General features: G+C 34.1%; 1 protein-coding gene and 1 pseudogene across 3 annotated transcripts in view; both read right to left on the bottom strand.

Moving 5' to 3' along the window:
- TEX11 (testis expressed 11) overlaps positions 1 to 26,072 on the bottom strand; it is a 483,245-nt gene that overhangs the window by 456,494 nt on the left and 679 nt on the right. For 2 of the 3 annotated variants that reach the window (XM_077147058.1, XM_077147060.1), the window contains exons 2-5: positions 25,438 to 25,495; positions 13,026 to 13,147; positions 6,407 to 6,491; positions 2,068 to 2,147 (exon numbers count right to left, since the gene is read on the bottom strand). In XM_077147058.1, coding sequence (XP_077003173.1) covers positions 2,068 to 2,147; positions 6,407 to 6,491; positions 13,026 to 13,147; positions 25,438 to 25,474 — 324 coding nt within the window. In that variant the 5' untranslated portion in view covers positions 25,475 to 25,495. Of the gene's footprint in view, positions 1 to 2,067; positions 2,148 to 6,406; positions 6,492 to 13,025; positions 13,148 to 25,437; positions 25,496 to 25,693; positions 25,761 to 26,072 lie in introns of those variants that run through there. The other variant, XM_077147059.1, reaches the window with a different exon arrangement.
- LOC143670977 (thiopurine S-methyltransferase pseudogene) lies at positions 24,392 to 25,239 on the bottom strand (annotated as a pseudogene).

Raw genomic sequence — 26,072 nt, 5'->3', positions numbered from 1 at the left:
TTTGAAATGCTAGTGATCAATGAAATGGAGGGGTAAGGGGTATGGTGTATATAATTTTTTTTTCTGTTTTCATCTTATTTCTTTTTCTGAATAGATGCAAATGTTCCAAGAAATGATCATGATGATGAATATGCAACTATGTGATGATACTGTGAATCACTGATTATATATGTAGAATGGAATGATCAAAATAAGAATGTCTGCATTTGTTTGGTGTTTTTTGGTATTAAAAAATAAAATTAAAAAAATAAATAAATAAAATAAAATCTCATGCCCTATTCAAGATTCCATGTACCTATGGTGTTAACTAAACTAACTACACAAATTAAATTGTGAAATGCACTATCCAAAATATTAATTTTGTACCACATAAACATCTCTCCCTTTTAGTCTCACACAGAAGTTGAAGTTTTAAAACATGGACCGTATCATTCTTTACCCAGTCTTCTGATAAACCTTAGTCCTATCCAGATCAGCTTCATTCATGTCTACTCGATGTCTAATCACTTTTTCCACTTTTTAAACAGTTCTTGTATGGGGCAGTGCTGATTTTCATAGCCTCAGAGTTCTAACTCTGAGTCTCAGGAGTCACATAAATACCCGAAGTTTCTGGGAAAGACCAGGTTATATACAAACAGCTCAGTATCTCAGAATTTAGAATTAACAATTACATCTTCTGAATATATCTAACTGCTGTAAGAGCTTACAATCTAGGACCCTTTTCAATAAGCCCTAACCTGATAACCCACGCTCTAGACGTTAATTCACCTAATTTTCATATTATAGTTAGTCCATATAATTAAGGCATGATAATATTTGTCTTTTTGTTCCTGATAGTTCATTCAACATACAGCTCTTAAGGTTCATTCATCTAGTTGCATGCCTCCCAACTTCATTCCGTCTTGCAGTGGCTCAGAAGTCCATTGTACCCTTAGGCCACCTCCATTCATTGTGGATCATTGTGGATCACGATCACTGCCACCAGAAACACCAGTGTGCAAATGTCCATTCATGTTCCCTCACTCAGTTCCCTCAGGTATACACTGAGCAATAAGGTTTCAGGATCATATGGCAAACCCACCCGTAGCCTCCTGTAGAACCACCACAGTGCTCTCCAAGGGACTGTACCTCTCATTTCCGTACTGATAGTGAATAGGTACTGTCCACATTTCTCTAGCACTTGTTTCTCTCAGACATCTTTTTTTTTTTTTTTTTTTTTTTTTTGGCATGGGCAGGCACCAGGAATCAAACCCGGGTCTCCAGCATAGCAGGCGAGAATTCTGCCACTGAGCCACTGTCACACCACTCTGACCATTTTTTAAACAGTTTTATTACCCATCATACAATCCAGCCTAAGTGTATAGACATGCTTTCGCCACCATACTCTATCTGAAGACATTTCGTTTTCTTCCACAAAGAATCCATACCCTTTTCCCAATGCCCCCGCCTGTTGATATTTAGTTTTGGCATAATGCCTTTGTTACATTCAGTGGAGGCATATTACAATGTTAGTGTTGTCTATAGACCCTAGCTTACATTGATTGTATTTTTACCCATATACCATCTATTTTCATAAGGTAGATATTATTATTCCTGTTTTACAACTGAGAAGACTAAATGATCTTCCAGTGTCACACAGCTAATAATTTGCAGGGCTTGGATTCAAACCTAGGTCTTCAGACTTCTAATCCTGTAGTTTTTCATACTTGCTAAATGTTCAGAATTTCCATTAGTTAATATTCAGAAACCTCTTTTAAGACTAAATAATATTGTTCCCTTTTTCTAAATGGGGAAATTGTTACTCTAACAAGTTAGAGGTGGTGAAAGCAAAAAATAAATAATAAATCCTGAATTATAAATTTAATATCTAGTCCACTGAACCTCTGTAATGACAACTATAGTACTGCTGAGACCTCTAACTGTAGTAGATATCCCTATGGTAAAAGGTACATGGACAGCACTAAAGGAGTCAACCCCTTCCAAATTTACTCTAACTTCTACCATCTGCATAGGAAGAACCATTATCTCATTGCATCTGTACTTTCTCCTCAATTAATTAAGACTTACCAAAATCTGTCTTCGAATAGCTTCTTCTGAAGGAGCTGAGCTTTCACACATACACATCAGCTTACAAGCAACATGTTTTACTGCAAAATAGTAATTAGATACCCGTAAACACAAAACATTAGTTTTCCTTTTATGTATACCTATAAAGAAAAATGAGGGCTGAGGTAAAGCAAGTTTTGTAACTGTTAAAATTAAGTATTTTAAAGGACTTTTATAAAACAATTTTCAAAAGTAAATACTAAAATAAGTGAAGTCTGTAAAGTTGCAGAAAACAAGATAAAGATACAAATGTCAATTGTGTTGCTATATACTAGAAATGAATACATGGGCACTGAAATTTAAGATACTCGTTCCATTTGATACAACAGCATAATTGTAGGTAGAATGGAATCTTAAAGCTATCAACATCTTACATAATCTCTGGACATCAGGCCAGTTTTAGATTTTTCTCCTAAAATGTGAAATTTTCTAAATTCACTCTTTTCTGTAGATGACAATAGTTCCTAAAGTATAACTTAGAAAATGCAGACATCTTCATTATACCATTCATTTTCCACTGAAAATAGGAACATTTGAATAAGTTATCTTCTTTATTTCTGTAGCTTCTTTCATTATAAAACATATCTAAATTTTTTAAAGGTGACTTCACATAGAACCAGTCACCTTTATGTTAGATCTCAGCAGCCATTCTATCTATGCTAATACTCTTTCTGAATAATAGTCTATGGAAAAAGAGAAGAATTTCCCAGTTTAAATTATAGGGTAACTGAAGTGGTCAGATTTTTATTACCCATAATAAAATGTTACATTTATTCATTCCTTAACAAGGTTAATGTGTTTCTGAAAAAACTTCCAGTAAGATAATTTCTGGTCATTTATTGACTTGCATTTCCAGTTTCGAAGATGTTGCCCTCCTTTTTTCCAAAGTTCACTAATTCGTTGGTATTCTCAAGGTTCCCAATCTCTCAATTATTTCCCCTCTTCAAAGATTTCTTCGCTACCTCCCAGAACTTACTCCTTCCAAACTACCTTCAAACATAACCCTCCCCCCTCCTTGAAAAACTTCAACTGATTCTAAGGTGCTTTCAAGCTTCCATCCCCCTTTCTCATCTTCCTTTCATTCCCAATCTTTGTGAATTGAATGGTCTACCTGCTATCTTTGTTTCCTTGCTACTCAGTAATTTCATTAACCTCCTACAATCTGTTTTGCAACTTTACCACAATACTTAAAGGGCAGCCCTCCAAATCACTTTCCCTGACTTCTGAGCAACATTTCACAATGATTATCACACCCTTTTTTGAATCAGCCTACTCCCTTGGCCTCACACTATCCTGGTTAGCATTGAGCAGTTTTCCTGTGTGGGACATGTCTCATTCTAAGAACTTTGCTCCCACCCTTACATTCATGATCCAGCTGTTGATATTTATCACCAGGTCAAATGTGGCTGAGGCAGAAACTGAATGCTACTCCAATGTAAAGATGTTTTCTTTGTTGCTGTTGCTCTGTCCTTGTCTTCTTACCAGTCTGTTCTTGACCCTTCTATATTAATAGACATCTTGGTTAGGTGGTTACTGACTAACTCCTTTGAATATCTGCTTTACTCTGTTCTAGTGCCCACAACATGATATTTGGATTGACTTTAGACAACACCTAGTGTTGTGGCATTTATTAATTAATTTTTTTTTATTTAGTTAGTTTTATCCCCTTCCTTCTCAGATCCTCAAGCATATATGCCTGGCATCTTTGTTCAGGAGTCTTACCTTGTCCCTTTCTCCTACTGTCTGCCGTAATATGGTATGACATGCTATGACTATAAGCAATATATACTCAATAAATGAGTAATGAGTCTCCTCCAGAATTTTTTTGACTGTTCCTATCCTTGTTCTTTCCTCCCCACCCCTCCACCCCCACCGCCCCAGTTCCTAACTAGAAAATTCAAGATTAAAATCTCACGACGCCATTCTTGTTCAACACCAGTGGTTCTTAAAATTTGGTGTGCATGAGAATTCCCAAGAAATTTTTTCAAATTATAAAGATGCTCAGATTTCATCCTAAATCTACTGAATCAAGACCTACAATGGTATGGCCTGAGTATCTGTATTTTTAACAGGCACAATGGGTAGTTCTGATTTATTTCAATATGTAAGAAACACTGCTCTATATCTTCTCCTTCCCAGAAGTCAAATACTCTTGTGGCTTCAAAAATCACTATGTGAATAATTGTCATATCTATAGGTCCAACCCTTATCTTTCTCATAAGCTCCTGTCTCACAACTCCAAACTTATTGTCACCTTAAATGCAACAAGTCTAAAATGGAAATTTACTAGTTAGTTCTTTATCTTCCAATTTTCTTATTTCTGTTTATTGTATATTATTCTTCCAATAATCTAAAATTGAAGCTTATACATCTTGATAACTTTTCATCACATACCATAATCCATGCACACTGAATTTGTTTTTAAGAAGACAAGGTTTCTTCCAATCAACATATTTTTGGAACAAAACTCTTTTGAATCAGGGATTTCCCGCACTACATCCTATTCACCAGTATATATAAAAGTGCACATAAAAGCACCCAAAAATCTGATTAAGAATTGCTATGCACAGAGACAGTAGATTTGGAGAAGTCCCGGGGCTTCGGTACCATATCCCTTCATCTACCGTATCCTCACTATTCGATAAACATTGAAAAACATCTGGAGCAACATTCCTTGATGATAGAATGGTAATTTAGAATTAATACATTTTAGTATACCCAGTTCACCTGTATACTAAATTTCCTCTCACAGATAAATTTCTAACTCTTCTCTCCCCATAACTACAGAATCTAAGGCTCCCAGGAGTAATAGCAACATCTATCTGAAAGTTAAAGGAATATAACTGTTCTCTAAACATCCTAATAGAGGAGTAGAGTCATGAGTAAGTATATCATTGACTATATTAACCAATAATTACTCTATACGTACCCTGAAGTTATTAACATTTTGGTTTATAATCATAAAAAGGAATACTTTGCAACAAATTCAATTTGGTACACACAGACTGTGATGGATAATTTCATGTGTCAACCTAGCTAGTTTATAGTGTTCCGTTGCTTGTTCAAGCACTGGTCAGCTTATTACTGTGAAATTATTCCATACATAGACACATGTATAATCAGTGGATTGCATCTACGATCAACAAAAGAAATTGCCCTCAGCAATTTGAAAAGTCTCTTCATTCAAGTAGTTAGAGGTCTTAAAAGCCAGACTGAGGGTTTCAGAGGTCAGAAGAAGAGTTTCTGCTTCAACTTCAGCATTGGTTCTTTCTGGAATTTCTAGCTAGCCAGCTTTCCCTGGGGAACTCAGACGGAGGACTTCAACATTGGTTTTATTGTTGCTTTCAGCTTGTGGTCTCCCTACAGAGTTCGGACTTGCCAGACCCCTTGGTCATGTAAGCCAATTCCCTATAATAACAAATTTTTCCTTCCCCACCCCCAGCCCCTCCCCTCCTCTCTCTTCCCCTTCTTTTTCTCTCTCTCCAGGTTTCTCTGGAGAACACTAACTAATACACAGACAAAAGTCCTTTGTCTTTACAAAGTCAAGCAGTTCAGAGGTTCACTTTGTTGGTTACCTCAATATCCTTTATAATGGGGTGATAAACTTTCCATAAATGTTTCTATTGTCACTATGCTTGCTAAAAATCCACAACTGTCAGAACACTAAACTGGCCCATTTAGCTCAAGTACAACAACTTGCTTGACAATAGACCACATTTAAATCATCCAAAATGAGTATAGTTTTGGGTTTGGGGTTTTTGCTATGTTGTTCTTGTTGCTTGCTCTCCCAGGTGAAATAACTTTTATAATTTTTCTTAGTAACTCATTCCAATGTTTATCAACCCACCTCAAGATGAAATTATTATTTTTCATTTTTTAAATCTAAATACCTCATATTGGCGATACCTTTCATTCTATTATTAATGACGAGGGGAAACTACTATTTGATGGTTCCTTGGAATCCTGAAGTTTCTGATTGTTTCTTCTCCAGGGTAAACAAATAACCCATGCCTTAAAAGTTACCTAAAGTTCTCTTTTCCCTTCTTTTAATCATCTTTAACAGCCTCTCTCTTACAGCGATGCTTTTAAACTTTTATTAGTAAGGAAGTAGCCCCTGAAAAGTCACAAAACTGAGGAAAAGCTACTCGCTTGAGAAACCAATATTTCTTGTTTGTTTTGCTTGGTTTTCTTTGAAAAAATCTCTATCTAATAACTTATCAAAACATTATTTACACTTTAAGAATACAACCTAATGTATAAGAATACTCCTTATAATATGAGACACAAAATGAATACATACATTTAGCTTTCTGTTCTTCACTTATAATCAAACCTACTCTCTTGGTAACTGCCCAGTTCCACAGGTTTATCGCCATTTCTTCAATCTGAAGAAAGAGAAACATTTCCTTAGCCAGTTAAAATATCGTCTATCTCCAATGACATTTTCTTTCTTGCATGTTTTATGCTTATGTAATTATTATGGGTCATTTACAGGTTCTCTGTAATCTTGTCCCATTCTACCTTTCCCCTAAAAAACAGCTTACCCACTGTTATAGTGGTTATCTCACTGTCCCTTGAACACACCTTGTTCATTCCTATTTATGTACCTTAGTTCATACTGTTGACTTCATCTGATACACCTCTTCCCTTTGTCTTCATGTAACTCAAATCCAATTCAGTAGCACCAGCTCCAACCATGAGACTTTCAGCAGCCAGTATCATCTACCTTGATCTCTCTTTGAATTCCTATCTTAAATTTCACACTATTTAGCAATTATACCACTTTGTATCATTTATCCTTTGTTTTAATTGATATTCTTATTTCTACTAGTTTCCTTGATATCAAAGGTCATGCCTTATATAACATTATTACTGCCAAAGTGTTAAATAAAGGATAAACATTCAAATAATAAGATCTGTTGTTTTGCTAAGTTTTATTCTGGGGGCCAGAGGACAAAGTTTCTAATAGCTTCTTTGGAGGTTTAACTTTCTAACAGGTGGAACCCAGTCAACTGGATGCAAAAATAAATCGAGATCATAGCGTCTCAAGTATACAATGAAGAACAAAACATCCATAATTGGGGGTAGTTGGTTTCTGGCAAGAGACCTCTGGAAGGAAATGATTAGTCCTAGATGGTAATATTGCCTGAGACCAATATGGCATAGTCTTGACATAAATCTCCCAGTGTGCTATGGCAATTATAATGGAAGTTATAATCTGACTAAGAGGAATACTAAACTGGATAAACCAAAAGAACCCAACTTATGCATAATGATGGTACAAAATTGTATTTTATATTTTAGTTTTAAGTCTTTTCTCTAGTGTCACTTTTCTCATCTACAGTACTACACTTTTTTCCTGATAACACCTCCCTCTAAAGAGATTCATTTATCTTGGCTGATACTTCATTAACTATTCTGGGGCTAATTCTCAGGTTTATCTCCATCCTTCTTACATAAAATCTCCATGCCACAGTTGATCCAATGATGCTTTCATATGAAGTATTATTTGATTTTTTCATCAAAAACACATAAAAAATGAAGAAAAAAGCCACACGCTCATCTCAATTGACACAGAAAAGGCATTTAACAAAATCCAGCACCTTATTAAATAAAAACACTCAGAAAATTAGGAATAGAAAATAACTTCATCAACAAATGACACATATGAAAAAACTATAGCTAACATCACATTCAGTAATGAAAGCCTAAAAGTTTTTCTCCTAATATCAGGATCAAGTCAAGGATGCCCACTTTAACTAATGCTATTCGACACTACTGGGAGCTCGAGTCAGAGCAATTAGGCAAGAAAAAGAAATGAAAGGGATCAGAATTGGAAAGGAAGAAGCAAGACTATCTCTATTTGCAGTGAAATGACCCTACATAGAGAAAACCCCAAAGAATCCACAAGAAGTCTACTAGAGTTAAAAAAGGAATTGAGCAGTATTTCAAGGTACAAGAGCAATACTCCAAAATCAGTTGTTTCCATAAACCAGTAATGAACAATTGGGAAAGGAAATCAAGAAAACAATTTCATTTACAATAGTACCTAAAAGAAATAACATATATTAATAAATTTAACCAAGGATGTAAAGTACTTGTATACTGGAAACTACAAAACACTGCTGAAAGAAATTATAGATGTGTTGAAATGTAAAGACATCCCATGTTCATGATCTGGAAGACTGAATTATATTAAGATTTCACTACTACCCAAAGCAATCTACAGATTCAATGCAATCCTTATCAAAATTCCAACAGTCTTTTCTCAGAAATGGAAAAGCCAATTGTCAAATTCATATGGAAGGCAAGGGAAACTGAATAGTCAAAAATACCTTGAAAATGAAGAACAAAGTGGAGGAATTTCCTTTTCTGATTTGTAAACCCTATAAAACTACAGTAATCAAAACAAAATGCTCCACAATGAGATAGCACTTCACAAATACTAAGATGATTATTATTTAAAAAAAAAAACAGAAATAAGTGTTGGCAAGCATGTGGAGAAATAAGAACCCTCAAGCATTGCTTGTGGGAATATAAAACAGTGCAGCTGCTGTGGAAAGTACTTCAAAGGTTCCTCAGAAATTAAACACAGAATTATCATATGATCTGGCAAACTCACTTCTAGGAATACACCCGAAAGAATTGAAAACAGAGACTCAAACAGATTACTGTACACCAGTGTTCATACAGCATTATTTACAATAGGCAAAAGGTGTCCATCCACAGATGAACGGATAAACAAACTGTGTTATATCAATACAGTGAAATACTAGCCTTAAAAAATAATGAAGTTCTGATACATGCCATAACCTGAATGAACCTTGAAGACATCATGTTGAGTGAAATATACCAGAATCTAGTGGACAGATATTCTATGATTTCACTTATATGAAATACCTTGAAGAAGCAAATACAATAGAGACAGAAAGTAGATTACAAGTTACTATGGGCTGGTGGGGGTTGGTAATGGGGAGTTAGTACTTAATGGCTACAGAATTTCTGTTTGGGGTGATGTCAAAGTTTGGGCAATGGAAATGATGGTGGTAGCATAATATCAATAATGCAATATCACTGAACTGTGATTATGGCTAAAATGGGAAATTTTACGTTGTATATGTATGCTGCCACATTTTTTTTAAATGTTAACAATTGTAGAGTCCAGGTAGTTTGTACATAGATTGCCACTGTAAAATTCTTTCAACATTTCTGCTTGAAAATTTTTATAATAAAATATGGAAAAGAGAACAAGTTGCCTTGTTTTGTTGTTTTGTTTATTTTTCATTGATATACATTGCATATTCACATACCATGTAACCATTCAAAATGTACAATCAATGGTTCACAATATTGTCACATAGCTGTACATTTATCATCACAATCAACTTTTTTTTCTTTTTTGCGAAACATAATATATATACAGAATAGCAATAAATTTCAAAGCATATCACAACAATTGATTGTAGAACAGATTTCAGAGTTTGGTATTGGTTACAATTCCACCATTTCAGGTTTTTATTTCTAGCTGCTCTAAGATACTGAAGACTAAAAGAAATGTCAATGTAATGATTCAGCAATCATATTCATTTGTTAAACCCTACCTTCTTTGCATAACTCCACCATCACCTTTGATCTTTCTCCCACTCTTTAGGGGTATTTGGGCTATGCCCATTCTAACGTTTTCATGTTGGAAGGGGCTGTCAATAATATGGGGTAGGGAGATGGAAACTAGCTGATGTTCTGGAGAGGCCAGCTCCTCTGTACTTCAGGAGTTTTCTGGTCCAGGGACCCATCTGGCGGTTGTATGTTTCTAGAAAGATACCCTAGGGCACGGAACCTTTGAAGAATTTATATAATGCCCTAGGTGTTCTTTAGGATTGGTAGGATTGTATTTGGTTGGGGTTTGGAAAGCTATGATAGGCAGCAATGTCTAATGGAAGCTTGCATACAAGTGACCCCACAGTAGCCTCTCAACTCTATTTGAACTCTCTCAGCCACCAATACCTTATTTGTTACACTTCTTTTCTTCCTTTCAGTCAGAATGGCATGGCTGTTCCCACAGTGCCAGGCCAGGTTCATCCCTGGGAGTCATTTCCCACGCCACCAGGGAAACTTTCACCCCTGGATGTCATGTCCCATGTAGTGGGGAGGGCAATGATTTCACTTGCAGAGCTGGGCTTAAAGACAGAGAAGCCACATCTGAGCAACAAAAGAGGTCCTCCAGAAGGAACTTTTAGGCATACTTATAGGTAGGCTAAGCTTTTCCACTACCTACATAAGTGTCACAAGAGCAAGAAGAGGTTGCCATTTATGACACCAAAATCACTGCATGTATACTAAAATTATGGCTGTGTAAAATTTTAATATGGAAATTTCTGAAGAAAATACATTAAAATGATAGTTGCACTGGAATGTTGTGATTATGGGAATTTTCTCTATATTTTCAAACTTTCTTTAAAGTTATGTTACTTTTTGTTTTAAAATATTTTTTTATTTTCCATGTTGTGTTAGAAAGAAGAATGTAAGATGAGTGATGATTATAACCATTTCATAGTGACAAAATGCTTATTCATTCAACAAATAAGTTTTGTACAGCTAACACTGCCAGGTTTTGTGCAAGGTGCATGTAAATGAGTAATGATAAAAACAGTAAATGTATGCAGCAAACAGAACTAAATAATATGAAGATTAGGATTCTTAGAAAGAAAACAAATCTTATAAGGGAATTATATCTAAAATATATAAAGAACTTTCATTACTCAATTAAAAAAGGACAAATAGCCCAATTAAACAACAGGCTAAAACTTAAACAGAAATTTCTTCAAAGAAGTAATTCAAAAGGTCAATAAGCAAATGAAAAGATGCTCAACATCATTAGGCATAAGGGAAATGCAAATCAAAACCACAATGGGATAATACTTCACACCCACTAGGATGGCCATAATTAAAAGGACAGATAATAACAAGTGTTGGCAGAGATATGGAGAAATTTAAACTCCCATACACTCCTAGTAGAAATGTAAAAGGGGAAGCTGCCTTGGAAAACAGTCTGGAAGTTCCTCAAAAGGTTAGAAGGAGCTACCATATGACCCAACAATTCCACTCCCAGATATACACCCAAGAGAAATAAAAACATAAAAACCTGTACAGAAATGTTCATATCAGCATCATTCATAATAGCCAAAGAATGAAAACAATCCAAATGTCCATTAACTGATGATGAATAAACAAAATGTGCTATAACAGTGGAACATTATTCAGCAATAAAAATGAACAAAATACTGATACACGCTATAATACAGACAAACCTTGAAAACATGGTAAGTGAGAAAAGCTGATCACATAAAAACATCACATATTGTATGAGTCCATTTGTTTGAAATGTCCAGAAAGGGAAATCCATAGAGACAGTAAGTAAATTAGTGGTTGCCTGGGGCTGGGGGAGGACAGGAGGGGAGGGTGGAAAATGAATACAAATGGGAGTAGGGTTTCTTTTGAGGTTATAAAAATGTTCTAAAGTTAATTGTAGTGATGAGTGCACTGTGAATATATGAAAAACCATTGAAAGGTGAATTGCATGGTGTATGAATGAAATCTCAATAAAGGTATTATATTAAATCAGAGAGAGAGACAGTAAGCTTTCTTCTCCTTTCCATATGTGCAGTAAACAAAATAGGAGGATTTTCCCAAGGTAAATGTTCCCCAAAGTGTTTCAGAACCTCAAGGCAATTTCCAAATTAAGGAAGTGACAGACCTTCATTTAAACATTAGAAAAATTATTCCCCCAAACACCACTATCTGAAGGCTTCTGATAACTAAATAACTACTTTACACCTCTACATATGTTATATCATTTGATATACACAATCCAAAAAGGTGGTATTAGTATCCTTCTTTAACACATGAGAAAACTGAAGCTCAGAGAGGTTAAATAACAAATATTAAAATTAAGCAAATTCTAACTAAGACTCTTTAAAAGTTTTACCTATTAAGTTTAATCTTTTTTAGAAACTTAAGGCCTCCAGATGGTTCCTATGCCAGATAAGCCCTGAAACCCAGATGTATCAGTTCTCTCCAAGAACATCAACCAGTTTCATTCTTCTACCCCATAATGTTGATACCCTTCTCCAGCATGAAGAAGTTAGAATGGTCATTGCCCAGATACCTCGGAAGATTGAGAGAATGATCAAATGAGAGGGAGGAGATGTAACTGAGAAGTTAGGATTTAATAAATGATTATGACTACTGACTCATTATATAGATATTTCTTTTTAGTTTCTAGTGTATCAGAACAGTCAGAAGGAAATATCTGAAATTGCTGAATTGTAATCTAGCAGCTTTGATCTTTGATAATGATTATATAACCAACAGCCTTCATCTTACGACCATGTGATTATAAAAACCTTGTAGCTGACATCCCCTTTATCCAGTGTATGAGCAGATGAGTTATAAAAGAAAGAGATGCTTGAAAAAAATAATAACAGGCTGGTAATATGGGGAAAAAATACATAAACTATGGACGGTAGTTAATGGTACTACTTTAAAAATCTTTCAACAATTGTAGCATGTAATTACTGCTTAAAAAAAGTAGCATTAACAAAAAAAGTGTTATCAATTGTAATAAATTTTCCTCACCAATGCAAGTGTTGTTGGTGGGGAGGTGTAGGGGAATACTATATTTTATGCATGATTATTCTGTAAACCCAAAACTTCTCTAATAAATTTTTTTAAATTAAGCAATATATTTCCATGTATTTTAGTTTCTAAAACCCCAATTTCCCTAAATATGCCATCATACTTGAATAATACAAAAATAAATTTCTGTATGTTTAGCAATGGTTAATAGTAAAGACAATTTGTAATATATACTTTACTTAAATCATTAAAGTTATCATAAACAAAGTTATTTTTGTACCCACATGAGCATCCTGTATTTCAGCCATAGACTCCCTGTTGATATTTTCAATGTCTGTGAAGATTCTATCAATTGCTTCAGGTATGGTAGGTGAATTACCTCTGGCAATCAGGTTTTCAACAATATCTGAAATAACAATGGATGACAAATGTGCTGTGAACTACCACTTGGGAAAAAGCAGCAAATCATTTTAAAACCTGTTAATAGTCTGAATAAGAATGGTGTTGTCCAAATGATTACATGAAGGAACTTGAAATAATCCTTACAGTAAAACCAAAATGAAGATATTTTCTTTTAGCTAACATATAATTTTCAGATAAAATTTGTATTCCCTAGGAGTCACTTGTTTATAACTTGACCATCATTACTCATTGTCACAAAGTAAAATGCATTGACCTCACAAACAGAAATGTTATAGGCAACCTTAAGGCTATAAAATAGAAGTTAACAATATCTTCAAAACTGGAAAATGTAGAAATTCTGAAGGGACGTATTTATTAATATTTATTATAAATATATTTATTATTTATTAATATTTTTCAAGAATTAGACATAGCTAGCTTACACTGCCTCTGAAGTCCTGACTGTACTTTGTGAGAAAACTAGTCATGCCCAATTAACAACTACATTAACCAGTTATTGAATCTGTACAAATGACGCCACCATTTTCTAAACAGTCTGAGCTCCATACAGATGATACTAGGCCATAGAATCCTTAAAATCTAAGCATGATGTGGAATCATAAAATATCTGATGCCCTTCCTATTATCAAAATTCAAGTTTTTCCAAACTCATATAACAGGTATCCATAACCTACATCTCTAATTATTTGCAACACTCCTGAGCATCAAACTAGCAGGAACGTTGTTAAATATTCATAACAATACTATAAAAGTACCACCTGAAATATTTTTTAATCTGCTACAATAAACAGATATCTTTAACTTGCTACAATAAACCTGCTACAATTTAAATTTTTCAATTAAGCATAAAAAATAGAAACACAAAAAGACTTCATACAACAAATTATGCTTAAATATACTCATTCAAATACTTTTACAGTATATGGAACCGTCAATGCTCCAGTGCATAAGCAAAGGTATCAGGGAAAATATACCACACATATTTTATACATCTCAGAAAAGATATATACAAAAGAAAAACCTCTAGCTGCCTTGCTCCCATAAATTATTTAGTGGAAAGAACTATATTAAATCTCTTGACTCTTCTAAGATTAGGGTAAGTATGGGCTAAGAGGCATATTTTATAGCCGCTCAAAATATTGATAAGAAGTAGTGAGGTTTAAAAATCCAAATGATGTTTTAAAATAATTTTTTTTAAATGAAAACAAAAACCCAATATAAATTTTTAATTTGAGTTCCTTTAAGAAAATTTCAAATATATTCTTTTACAATACTAATTATAATTACTGGCTACATAGTATATAAGACTGTGAAGACATTAATTTTTATTTTGAATATTCTCTTAAGTGGCTAATGTTTTATATAACTCATTCTTTGTCAAAATAATTCTGGTCCTTTATGAACATCATTCATTTGAGCAACTTGATTGACACCACTTGAGGCAATGATAGCATGCAATCTTTTAGGACAAAATGGCAAGTAGATCAGTAAGGTTAGTCAGCAAAATTGGGTAAGTACTAGAAGACACACAGTTGAATAGTCCAAAGTTATACTCTAAAGAGGTTTGGTCCTAGGAGAAGCTCAGAAAAGAACTTCTATAAACCGAGCCCACACCTGAAATGTGAAGATGACATATATCAAGCCAGAATGTACATTTTGTAGGAAAAATGATTAAATTATCTTCCTGGCTACTGAAATAAACTGACTTAGAAAATTATTTCAGCCAATTTAATTTAAAATAGATTCATTCTAGTTAAAAGTGAGGGATCACTCTACTGAGGTGGTCATGTTAATTAAAGTCATCAATTAATTTGATCAGGTAGACAGCACTCTAAGCACGGTACAGTAGAAAATAAACATGCTCTCTGTCCTTGAGGAAGGGAGCTTCTGTTAAAACATGGAAAAATCTATCAACAGTCTTTCCAAGTCTCTCCCTGTGACCTCCATCAGCAAAGCCAGTCATTCAAAAGCCAAAGCAGCTGAAAGATCTGCCAGGGTCAATTCAAGACTTTACTCCAAGCCACAATGATCATTTGCAATTTCTTTAGTTGAGGAAGGAGCAAAAATGACAATAAAATTAACATCCACACAGTGCTTTACAGTCATTCTCAAAGCTTTTTCATATGCATTCTCATTTAATCATCAATCTACTCAGAAAAGATGTTTTTATTTTATAAGATGTGGAAACAGATTTAACAGATTATAGTGCCTCACAAAGGTGACACAAATAGAAGTAGCAAGCAAGGACCTGAATTCAGGCTTTCTGCTTTGAAACCCTGTATTTTCCACTATGCTGGTCATTTTGAGATACTTCTTGAACAAGTGACAGGCCAGGACTCTGAGAAAACAGAGAACCAGCAAGGAGAGAAGAGATGAGCCAAGACCATTCCAAATGCTACATTATGGTTTCTGGTTTGAGGCTAAAATAAACTAATCCAATTGCAGAGCCTGGCTTGAGTGAAGGGAGACAAAATATCTGTAACAGTATCAAAAGGACACTTGTTGGAACTCACACTAGTTCAAATAAGTGCCATGGACACAATCACATTGTAAATCATAATTTCTGTCCATGGTCAGAAGATAATTCAATCATTATTCCTATACAATGTTCCAGGAGTTCCCAACTAACAAATTATGTATGTTGCAAGAGAATCCAAGCAGCTAGTAATAATTCAGAAGTCATATGGGAGTACATGCATCATAATTCCAAGAGATCTAGTCAGAAAAATATATTGGATTTCCAAGCAATGTCCCAGTTCTGGAGGGCAACCAGGGAAGGATGTAAAGCAGGTTAACTCCATGAAGAGCATGACAAGCAGAAATAACATAGCTCCCAAGCTAAATAAGGGCCTAGGGTATGTTAAATCTCAAATCTGATGATCAGTATGACAATTCCAAATCAATTCTTTCCCTACTCCACAATGCTAGGACTGAGATAGCTGATATTCTTTCTTTCTTAAGCCCCTGACAAAACTGGCTCAAGTAGTGAAGCAAACCTAACTCTACAGGCTGGACTCATCAGAAGACACAGCTATGTAAAGTTTAGAGGGTACCACGGGTTGAACTGTATCCTCCCTAAACTATGTTGAGATTCTAATCCCAGGTCCGTGAATACAACCTTATTTGGAAATGGGACCTTTCAAAATGTGATTAGTTAAAATGAGGCCAAACTGGATTACGGTGGACCCTAATCCAATATGACTGGTATCCTCATAAGAAGAAATTTGGACACAGAAAGACACAGGGGAGAATGCCATGTGACAATGGAGGCAGAAAGTACTGCAGCTACAATCCAAGAGTACCAAGGATTGCCAGCAAAATAGCAGAGAAGTTGACAGAAGCAAGGAAGCATTCTCCCCTACAGGTTTCAGAGGGAACAGGGTCCTGCCAATACCTTGATTTCAGACTTCTAGCCTCCAGAACTGTGAGGCAACACATTTCTGTGGTTTTAAGCCACCCAGTTTGTGATAATTCATTATAGCACCCTAAGAAACTAAGACAGAAGACAACCGGTTGAGAGGGCAATAAAAGGAAAGCGGTGACAATATCATGCTAACCAAAAAGGAATTTCAAACTTGATCCCAGTGAGGAAACCCATCTAGTCGTTTAAAGTTTACTAAACTTTAGTCATTAACTAGAGTTTAAATTTATAGAATAATCTATATTCTAATATTTGGAGACTGAACAAATTGCATCAGTAGGGGAAATGCCTCAAAAGAGCCACAACTCGGGCAATGGTGACTCAGTGGCAGCGTTCTCGCCTGCCATGCCAGAGACCCAGGTTCAATTCCCGATGCCTGCCCATGTAAAAAAAAAAAAAAAAAAGAGCCACAACTTAGTCCTCTAAACCAAAGGCCCACTGTTCAAATGTTGCAATGAATCTTTCACAAACCTGTAAATACAAGGTCCATAACCAAACTCAACTTGCCAAATTATCCAATCCTATTCCTAAGCATTTACTTTACAAGGTATCTGTATACATTACTCTTTTATTCTTACTTTTTTCTAGCTGAGTCCTGCTGTTCTTGACCGAGAAGCTTCTATTCATCAATTAAGAACTGGTTTGTTCTAGTAACTATGGTTACTAAAGGTGATCAGATTTCTATTTATTTAAAATACCTTTAATTTATTTGTTGAAATGCTATATTTTATTTATTTCTGCTTATTGAGTGCTAACAATGTACCATAAGACAGATACTACATATCTTGATAGGAATACAAAGATGAGTGAGGCTGTCTAAACCAGAAAGTAGATTACACTATTAAGGGAAATAAAATGAAAAACTAATTACAATATGATGTAATAAGTGATGTTTGAAAGAAAGTATGCAAGACATTTGTTCAGTAGATTCACATCTAAATCAGACCAGAAACAACACATGGAAAGTTTGGGAACGCAGTAAGGTAGACTCACAACACAGTTGTAAGGCTGAAGTGGATGAGTTGGGCTGAGTACATTTTAGCACCTCTTAAGGTAATACAGGTCAAAGAGGTTTTTGAACGAAGAAAGAAGTCTAAGTTGATTCAACTGCCCTTGTAATTCTTATCTCTATACTATATTAAACTACACACAATGAAATTTGCTTGTAAGAGAGGTCAAAAGATTAATAAAATCAAAAGAATGATGGATAATTTTCCACACAATATATCTTTAGCCTTTCATTTCCTAATAAAATGCACTAGTTACTTAGAGGATTATTAAGCAGAATGTCATATGCAATTAGGCACCTTATGAATTATTTATCATGGTGACAGAATAACACAGAAGAGTTTATTGAGCCCATGTGCATTTCCAAATCATCATCAGAAACACATAGGGCCATTCCTGGTAATGGTTTTGCAATTTTTGTGCACAATATGAATGAAATGGACAAGAGGTTTTTTTATTCATTCATTCATACAATAAACATTTAATGATAACCAAGTATTTCGCTAAGCACCAAGGATACAACATGAATAAAAAAGACATAGTCCCCCATCTTTGAGGTACTTAGTTATTTGCACACAAGTTATTTGCGGATACACATGACATCAATCAATCAATATTTTTAGAGCATAAAGCACCTTAAATGTTAGTAAGATACTCTAATTTTATAGTTGATGGAAATAAAGCATAAATAGAAGTTAATTAGTCCAAGATCAACGCTATTAGTAGCACAGCCCTGAGCATAATCCAAGGCAAATGCACTCTTTCTGCTTTGGCTGGCATCTGTACTCCTCACAAATCTTAGTTCAACATTTACTGAATTCCTGGCATAAGATAGATACTACATATCTTGATAGGAGTACAAAGATGAGCGAGGCTGTCTAAACCATAAAGTAGATTACACTATTAAGGGAAATAAAATGAAAAACTAATTACAATATGATGTAATAAGTAATGTTAAGTACAAGATGCTGCATGAACATAAAAGAAGGATTGAATAATTCAGCTCATTGGAGAGCTAGGATTTGGGGATGGCAGGATAGGTTTCCCTGAGATGCTATTTGAGGTGGGTCTTAAAGTCTGAATTAGAGATTTCCAGGTAGATGCTGAATGAAAGAACATGCCAAACAGAGGGAGAAGCACAGAGGTGTGGAAAAGCACAGTGGATTCAAAATAACCATAAATAGTTATGTTGGAGAAAAGAGTGAAGGAAGATTATAAGAAACAACATTAGAAAGGGGCCAGAGCAGAAACACATTGCTTAACATACTTTTTAGTTTGAATTCTGTGAGTCTTTCCGCCTCTTTATTTCATGAACTGTATTGTTTTTACCTAATCAGTGCATACCAGGTGACCCCAAACAGTATCTCAGTGAGATTTCTGCACAGGTCATACAGCAGTTATGATCATGACTCTGAACTATGTGATCTTCTCTTGAAGCATTTCCTAATAACTCTGCTATTTCTAACGTGAGGATCTCATTTTGGCATTAAAAGGAATGGGAAAAGTTAATTCAAGGAGGCTTCCAAATTAATCAAATTCTTTGAGATTTAATGAAAACCAAATATCTTGAGTGAGTTTTCCTACTAAACTTTTTAGTCTAGAGCTGCACTGTCCAACATAGTTGAGCTAGTCTGAACTGATATGTAATATGATTGTAAAAGACACACACTGGACTTCAAAGACTTAACATGAAAAAAAGAATGTAAAATGTCTTGGTAATTTTAGATAGGGATTGCATGATGAAATAATATTTTATATGTTGGGTTAATTATACCATATCAAAATTAATTTTACTTGTTTCTTTTTACTTCTTAATGTGGCTACTACAAAATTTTAAATTACATTTGTAGCCAACATTTTATTCCTATTGGACAAGGTGGTATAGAGTATACATTGTGACTGACTTCTGAAGATCTGATTAGACAAGTGAGCTAACATCTACCTCCCAAACAATTATCCTAAATTTAATGGAAAATGGGAGCATACACTTGAATATTGTATCAGATATAACCAACACAGAATTAGAAATCTAAAAAAACAAAAATAAAAATTTGTCTCTAAACCAACAATAGGAAAGGGAGTTCCAAAGCTTAAAAAACAGTTGCCATTCTGTAAGAAGAAATAACCCTAATGTTGAGAAAGACAACTGGGCTAAATAATCTTGGCTCCAATATTCTTTCAATACCCACCCAACTTCCTTTGGCTACTTCCCAGTTATACTATTTTCCAAGTTATACATCTGTTTTGGATGGTCCTGGTGCTTGCCAAGATGAGGAACTTTTCTGCATCAGACCAAGGCACCTTAGGAAACCCCCCAGCCCAGTTATTATTTATCAGATTAAGAATTCAAACCTTCAAAAAAAGGAATGAAGGACTGATACATGCTACAACATGGATTAACTTTGAAAATATTATGCTAAGTGAAAAAAGCCAGATACAAAAGGAAAATATTATATAATTTCTCACATATGAAATATCTAGAATAGGCAAATTCATAGACAAAGAGTAGAATACAGGAAACCACGGTTGGAGGGAGAAAGGGGAGTTACTGTTTAATGAGAACAGAGTCTCTGTTCTGGGTGAAGAAAAATTATGGTAATGGATGGTGATAGATGGTAGCATAATATTGTAAAAATAATGTCACTAAATTGTACACTTAAAAATGGTTAAAATGGCAAATTTTGTGCTATATCATGCCTGCCTTCCATGCAAGAGACCCGGGTTCGATTCCTGGTCTATGCACAAAAAAAAAAAAAAAAAAAAAAAACAAATCAGGCAGGTTGAACAAGCATACCCAAAGCATGCTGCTTCCTGGATGTCAACCTAAAGTGTGGTTTTTAATGGCTTAACATTAAAATGGACAGAATGTGGCTTAACATTTTGTCCTGGGTCTTGTCCTATTTAACAACTTTATAAATGATCTGAATGAAGAAGCTGAGAGAAAGATAACAAATATGATACAACTAGGAACAAAAATTAAATCTCCAGTTGTAGCAAAGAGATTATATAAGCTTATAAGCTAAAAGTATAGCTCTGCATCTGAGTCTTCAAAACTAATACACAGCAGGCAATGTGTGGCTTAGCAACTGCATGTATTTATAAAAAAGACTGAAAGGGGCTTAAAGAGTGGCAGAAAGTTCAAAATGAATCACTAGTGTGGTGTGGCTGCCCGGATGCAAACACAGAAAAAAAAACAATTCAATCTTAGCTTCATTGGTATCTAAATAGAAAGATGATCACCCCCAAAAGCTAAAGAGAAAGGTTCTTTCATACTGAACATATCAAATCTAGAGAATTATGGCTGCCACACTTTAAGGAGTAACATAAAAGAATAGAACATGTTCAGAGGACAGCATACAAAATGAGAGGGCTAGAAACCATGTAATATAAGGAATGACTGAAGGAACTGAGAATACTTAACCTGAGGAAGAGACTTTCCAGGGGACAGGATAAGCATCTTTAAATAGCTGAAGAACTAGCCTGCCCCAATGGGTATAACTTAGATTTCTATTTCTTCTTGAAACTGATTGGAATTGGGGTACAAAAAAGATGGGTGTTATGTCAATTCTACCCAAAATGTAATTGAGCTACAGCTATGGCATGGCTTTTTGTGTCTGCTTTTACAGAACTTGACTAAAAGTGTATGTGTACAGAAGAGAAAACCCAAATGATTAATAAATCTATAAAAATACACCAACCACACTAGTTAACAGAGAAATGAAAATTAAAACAACATCCTTTAAACTTGAAAAAAAAATTAAGTCTGACAATACCAAATGTTAGTGAGGATATAGGGAAAAAAGAAAGAGGACAGTAAAGCTACTTTGGTCAGCAATTTGGCAAATTCTATAGTTAAAGATACTCAGAGCTTTTGATCCATAGCTTTTGACTCCTAAATGTATACTCTAGAACTGCACTGTTCAATATGGCACCACTAGCCACATGTAACTACTGAACATTTGAAATGTGGCTAGCTCAAAATGAAATATGCTATAAGTGTAAAATACACACCAGACTTCAAAGACTTTGTATGAAAAAAAGAATGTAAAATATCTCATTAATAATTGTGTATTGATTACATGTAGAAACATTTGGGATAAATTGGGCTAAATGAATTAAATAAATAAATGTATATTATTAACATTAATTTCATCTGTTTAACCTTTTTTTATGTGGCTACTAGAAAATGTAAAATTACTTACATTGTTTGCTCTAAATTTCAATTCGAAAGCACTGCCCTAGAACCTCACCCACTACTAACTCAAGAAATCAATTTAATGGGTCACTTTTTTAATGAAAAAGAAAAGAATATAAACTTCATAGTGTGCTGCATGTAGTAAGGCTAAAAACTGTTTCCTTAAATTTTGATATGGTATGTATGTAATAGGTTGTGGTATAGAATATATTTCTTGGTGATGGTCAAAAATGTTTGAAAGATCCTGTGAAATTCTCAGAAACACAATGTTAATCGTAGAGGTTTTTGTAATAGCAAATATTTGAAACAATTCATGTGCCCAACAATAGGGGAATGGAAAAATAAGTTGTAGCACATTTACTTTCAATGTAATACTAATCAGCAGTGGAAATAAAAGGACTAGCACTACAAATATCCAAACATAAATATCAGAAACATAATGTTGAGCAAAAAAGGGGCAAGATGCAGACAAATTCAAACAATATGATACAATTTCGATATAAAATTTTAAAAGACGAAAAAATGGTATATGTAATTTTTTAGTTCTTTGAATCTGAAATGTATAGTAAACATTTGTAAGATTTGACAAAGCTAGTGGCATATAAAAAAAGTGTCAAATACCATATATTTAAAAGTCATAATCTTGATTCCATGTTTATATCTTTAAAATACTATGTCCTAAATTAAAATTGAAGGTAGACAGTGGTAGGCTCTGTTGCTGTTCTTTCAAAATGGCAAGCATTAGCAAAATGTAATCTAAACATTTTCAAATCATAGATTTGTAGCCTTCCTGGTTATAAGATAGTACATATTATATGAATGTAAATTTAACACAAGTCTATTGTCTCCAGAAACAAAGAAAGCACTATAAACTCTCCCATAGCTGGCATGGTTGAGGAATCTGGTGTTCTGGCCAATTAAATTGCTTTGTTTATTAACAATTCCCATAGATATCAAAATGGATTACCAATTTTCAAAAGAGTTAAAATATTTAAAAAATGCACTTATTCCTGAAAGACCCTTCAGGATCTCGCAAAAACTTTTTATATGTAATTTTTTTTGCACACAAATAACATATTTTTAATAAAATACACCATTCTATTCACATGAGATAAACAATCAACTCTTTTAGATATTATAGGTAGTACAGTTAGTGGGTAACGTTTGATTTAATAAAATGTGAGTGTTAATGAAAAACAGACTTTAATCTAAACTTTCAGAGCAAACAATCATGAGTCTGGATTCACCATACTTTATAAGACCATCATTTAAACAAGATCAACCCTGAGGAAACAAAAAATCTTCCAAACTCAGGAAAAAACTCAATTTTAAAACCTGTAAAATGCTTACAGTTTGGAAAAATGCTTGGCTCCTTATATGTCAGTTCATTTAATAAACTTTTAAATTTGTTTCTTAATTCTCTTAGATATAAATTATTACATAAGGAGACAAAATGTGAAAAGGAATGCTTTAACAAAAATTATTTTATATAATTTCTTAGGTTACTTTCTTTTTACCTTGCACCATATTAAAATATTACACTCAATGTCAATTTTTCTCATATATCTTTGTTATATGCTTTGCATTTCTCTTTTATATATTAATTATGTAAGTAACACATGTTCATGGTAAATTTTTTATAACGTGTAAGTAAAACAGACAAATATAGTTCTGCTTTTACACATAATTATACTCTCCTCTAAAAAGGTAGTCACTTTTAACATTTTATTATGTGTTTTTCTCTAAAATGTTATATATTTTTTTTCTGAAAAATAACAAATACACAAAAAAGCAATAATTTTCAAAGCACACCACAACAATTACTTATAGAACAGATTTCATAGTTTCGTGTAGGTTACAGTTCCACAATTTATAAGCATTTTAAAAATATTTTTAAGAACACAAGCAATACACTTAGAACCACCGAAACTGGATATCTTAGTGTAACCATAGGTATATTCAAATAAAGTATTCAAATAACCATTGTAAAACCTGTGTTTGCACACCAAGTTTCATAAACCAATTTAAGATTAAGGGGACAAGGAAAAAATCTACAAATCCAGAGAGCAAAGTTCTTAAATTCTAAATATTAAACAGTAACTTAAATACCATTTGATCAGTTGTTAAAACTGTGAATGTTTTAAAAATATCAAGTAGAAAGTTATTACAAATATCTACATTGTAACAGTAATGACCTATGTTATTAAACATTTTCCTGATTTCAGGAAAATATGAAGATACAAATGTTTTTATAATTAACATATGAAACTTTAAACACCTAAAATGGATATCTTAGTTAGCTTATCCATATGCATATTTAAATAAAATATCTAAGTAATGATTGTAAAGTCTGTTTGTACGAGTCTTCATAAGCCAATTTAAAATTAAAGCAAGGAAGGAAAAATCTATAGATACAAATATCAGAGTTTCTTAGATTCCAAATATTAAACACTATCTTAAATACCATTTGATTAACTATCAAAATTGTGTACGTTCTCAAAATAATAAGTATATAGTTTTGAACAAAGATCTGTGATGTGATTGGTAAATGATTTTTTTAGTCATTCATTATATTTTCCTGCTTGAACATGATTTTCCAATGCTCAAAAACATGTTGATGTACTAGATTTTGTTTGCAAATAGATATAATTTTTCAAATATGTAGTGTCAATTCCCCAACTTTTATGACACTCTTCAATAGCATCAACTTTCTCAAGACAATGAATTTTGCATTTTGGGCCAAACAAACTTTTAATTTCAGTGCCTGGATTATAAAATGGTGGGCCTCTATGTTTAGGTGGACCGTTAGAAACCAAACATGAAATACTGGAACCCTTTTCTTGTTAGGGACATTATATTAACATCACATTCTCGATCACCTGGATTAACAGTGACTAAGGCTCTTCTATCCCAAATCGTGTCAAATTCACCAATTTGAATACTGATTCAAAAAAATCTTGAATCCCCAGTTCACTGATCTCCACACCAACTACGCTATGTCTCTGGTCTGCAAACCATCTAATTTCAACTGCTTTCCCATAAAGAGGGAAAAATATCCTTTGTCCACTCTTGCCATTAAGTAAAGTATCCAAACGCCTCTCTAATAGCTGATGTCCTTGTTCTTGATGAAATAAAATATTGCAGCTAACCCACTTTACTTGCCATTCTTCCAGAGTTAGTACTCAGTTTTTCAGCACCTCATTATTGGGGTAGTCATTAATTTTAAGTAAAGTTCTTGCATCATTCATATTTTTATAGACACCTTTGCCTCAAAAGCAGCTATCTTTAATCCTTTATAGTCACCTACATGTACTTTTACACAGATAATTTCTATTGATAAAGTTCAGATTAAACCAGTTTTATTTTGCATACCGTAAAAATCCTGAAAAAACAAGTTATGAATTGCGAATTTTCTTTCCCTACACTAACTAGTACATAAAAGGGTCCCCATGTCAAGCACCTACATTGTTTTCCTGGTAAATAATTGAGAAAACCTGGAAAAAAATATCTCCAAAGAGATAAAAGTTGGTTACAAAAAACATTTAGATCTAAAATATTCCCGGTGCCTGCCCATGTGAAAAAAAAAAAGACCTAAAATAAGGCAGCGAACAACTTGACATTCTCTTTATGACCACGTAAAACTACGTACCTTTAAAGTCCATGAAGCGAAAATCAGCAGCCTCCATTTTAAAATCTCTGGTTCAGGCCTAGGAAATAAAAAAAATATTTTAGTCTTTCCTTTATCATCTAGTTTCTCAATAAATTTCTTTACAATCAAATTTTTCCTGTTACTAGCTATTCAAAGGGAAAAACGGCTGAGGATATTTAAAAACCTAGAAAATGTAGTTAATGAGGGGCGGGGCAGGCTGGTGGGTGACTCAAAAGGGACCAGGAGGAGATTTTACCTCCCCCTAGAGGACTAGCGATTTTCTTCCCATAAAGCTGCCTAGTAAAGAGAGAAACAGGGCTCAGGGGTACCCTGTAATTGGTCTGGCTGGTTCTCATTGCCTCCTCCTAATTGGTTCAAAATCGCCGGCCCATTTACATCTTTACATTCAAACCATCCAATCACTCAGCGTTGTTTTTCCCGCTCTCAAAGACTCAGCGAGCGCCTTCAGCTCCCCACCCCCAACGCGCAGTCCAACGGAATCTAGCTTCAACGGAATCTAGCTTCAACGGGGTTTTAAGTCTGTCACATCCAAATTACGATAACTATTATTTCCCGCTTTCAGTGGCCCAGCACGGCTCCCCAAACTCTATCCTAAGGCAGAAAAAACACTAACT

This window comes from Tamandua tetradactyla, chromosome X (genome assembly GCF_023851605.1).
Source record: "Tamandua tetradactyla isolate mTamTet1 chromosome X, mTamTet1.pri, whole genome shotgun sequence".
NCBI lineage: Eukaryota > Metazoa > Chordata > Mammalia > Pilosa > Myrmecophagidae > Tamandua > Tamandua tetradactyla.
This window is presented reverse-complemented; position numbering and strand designations above follow the sequence as displayed.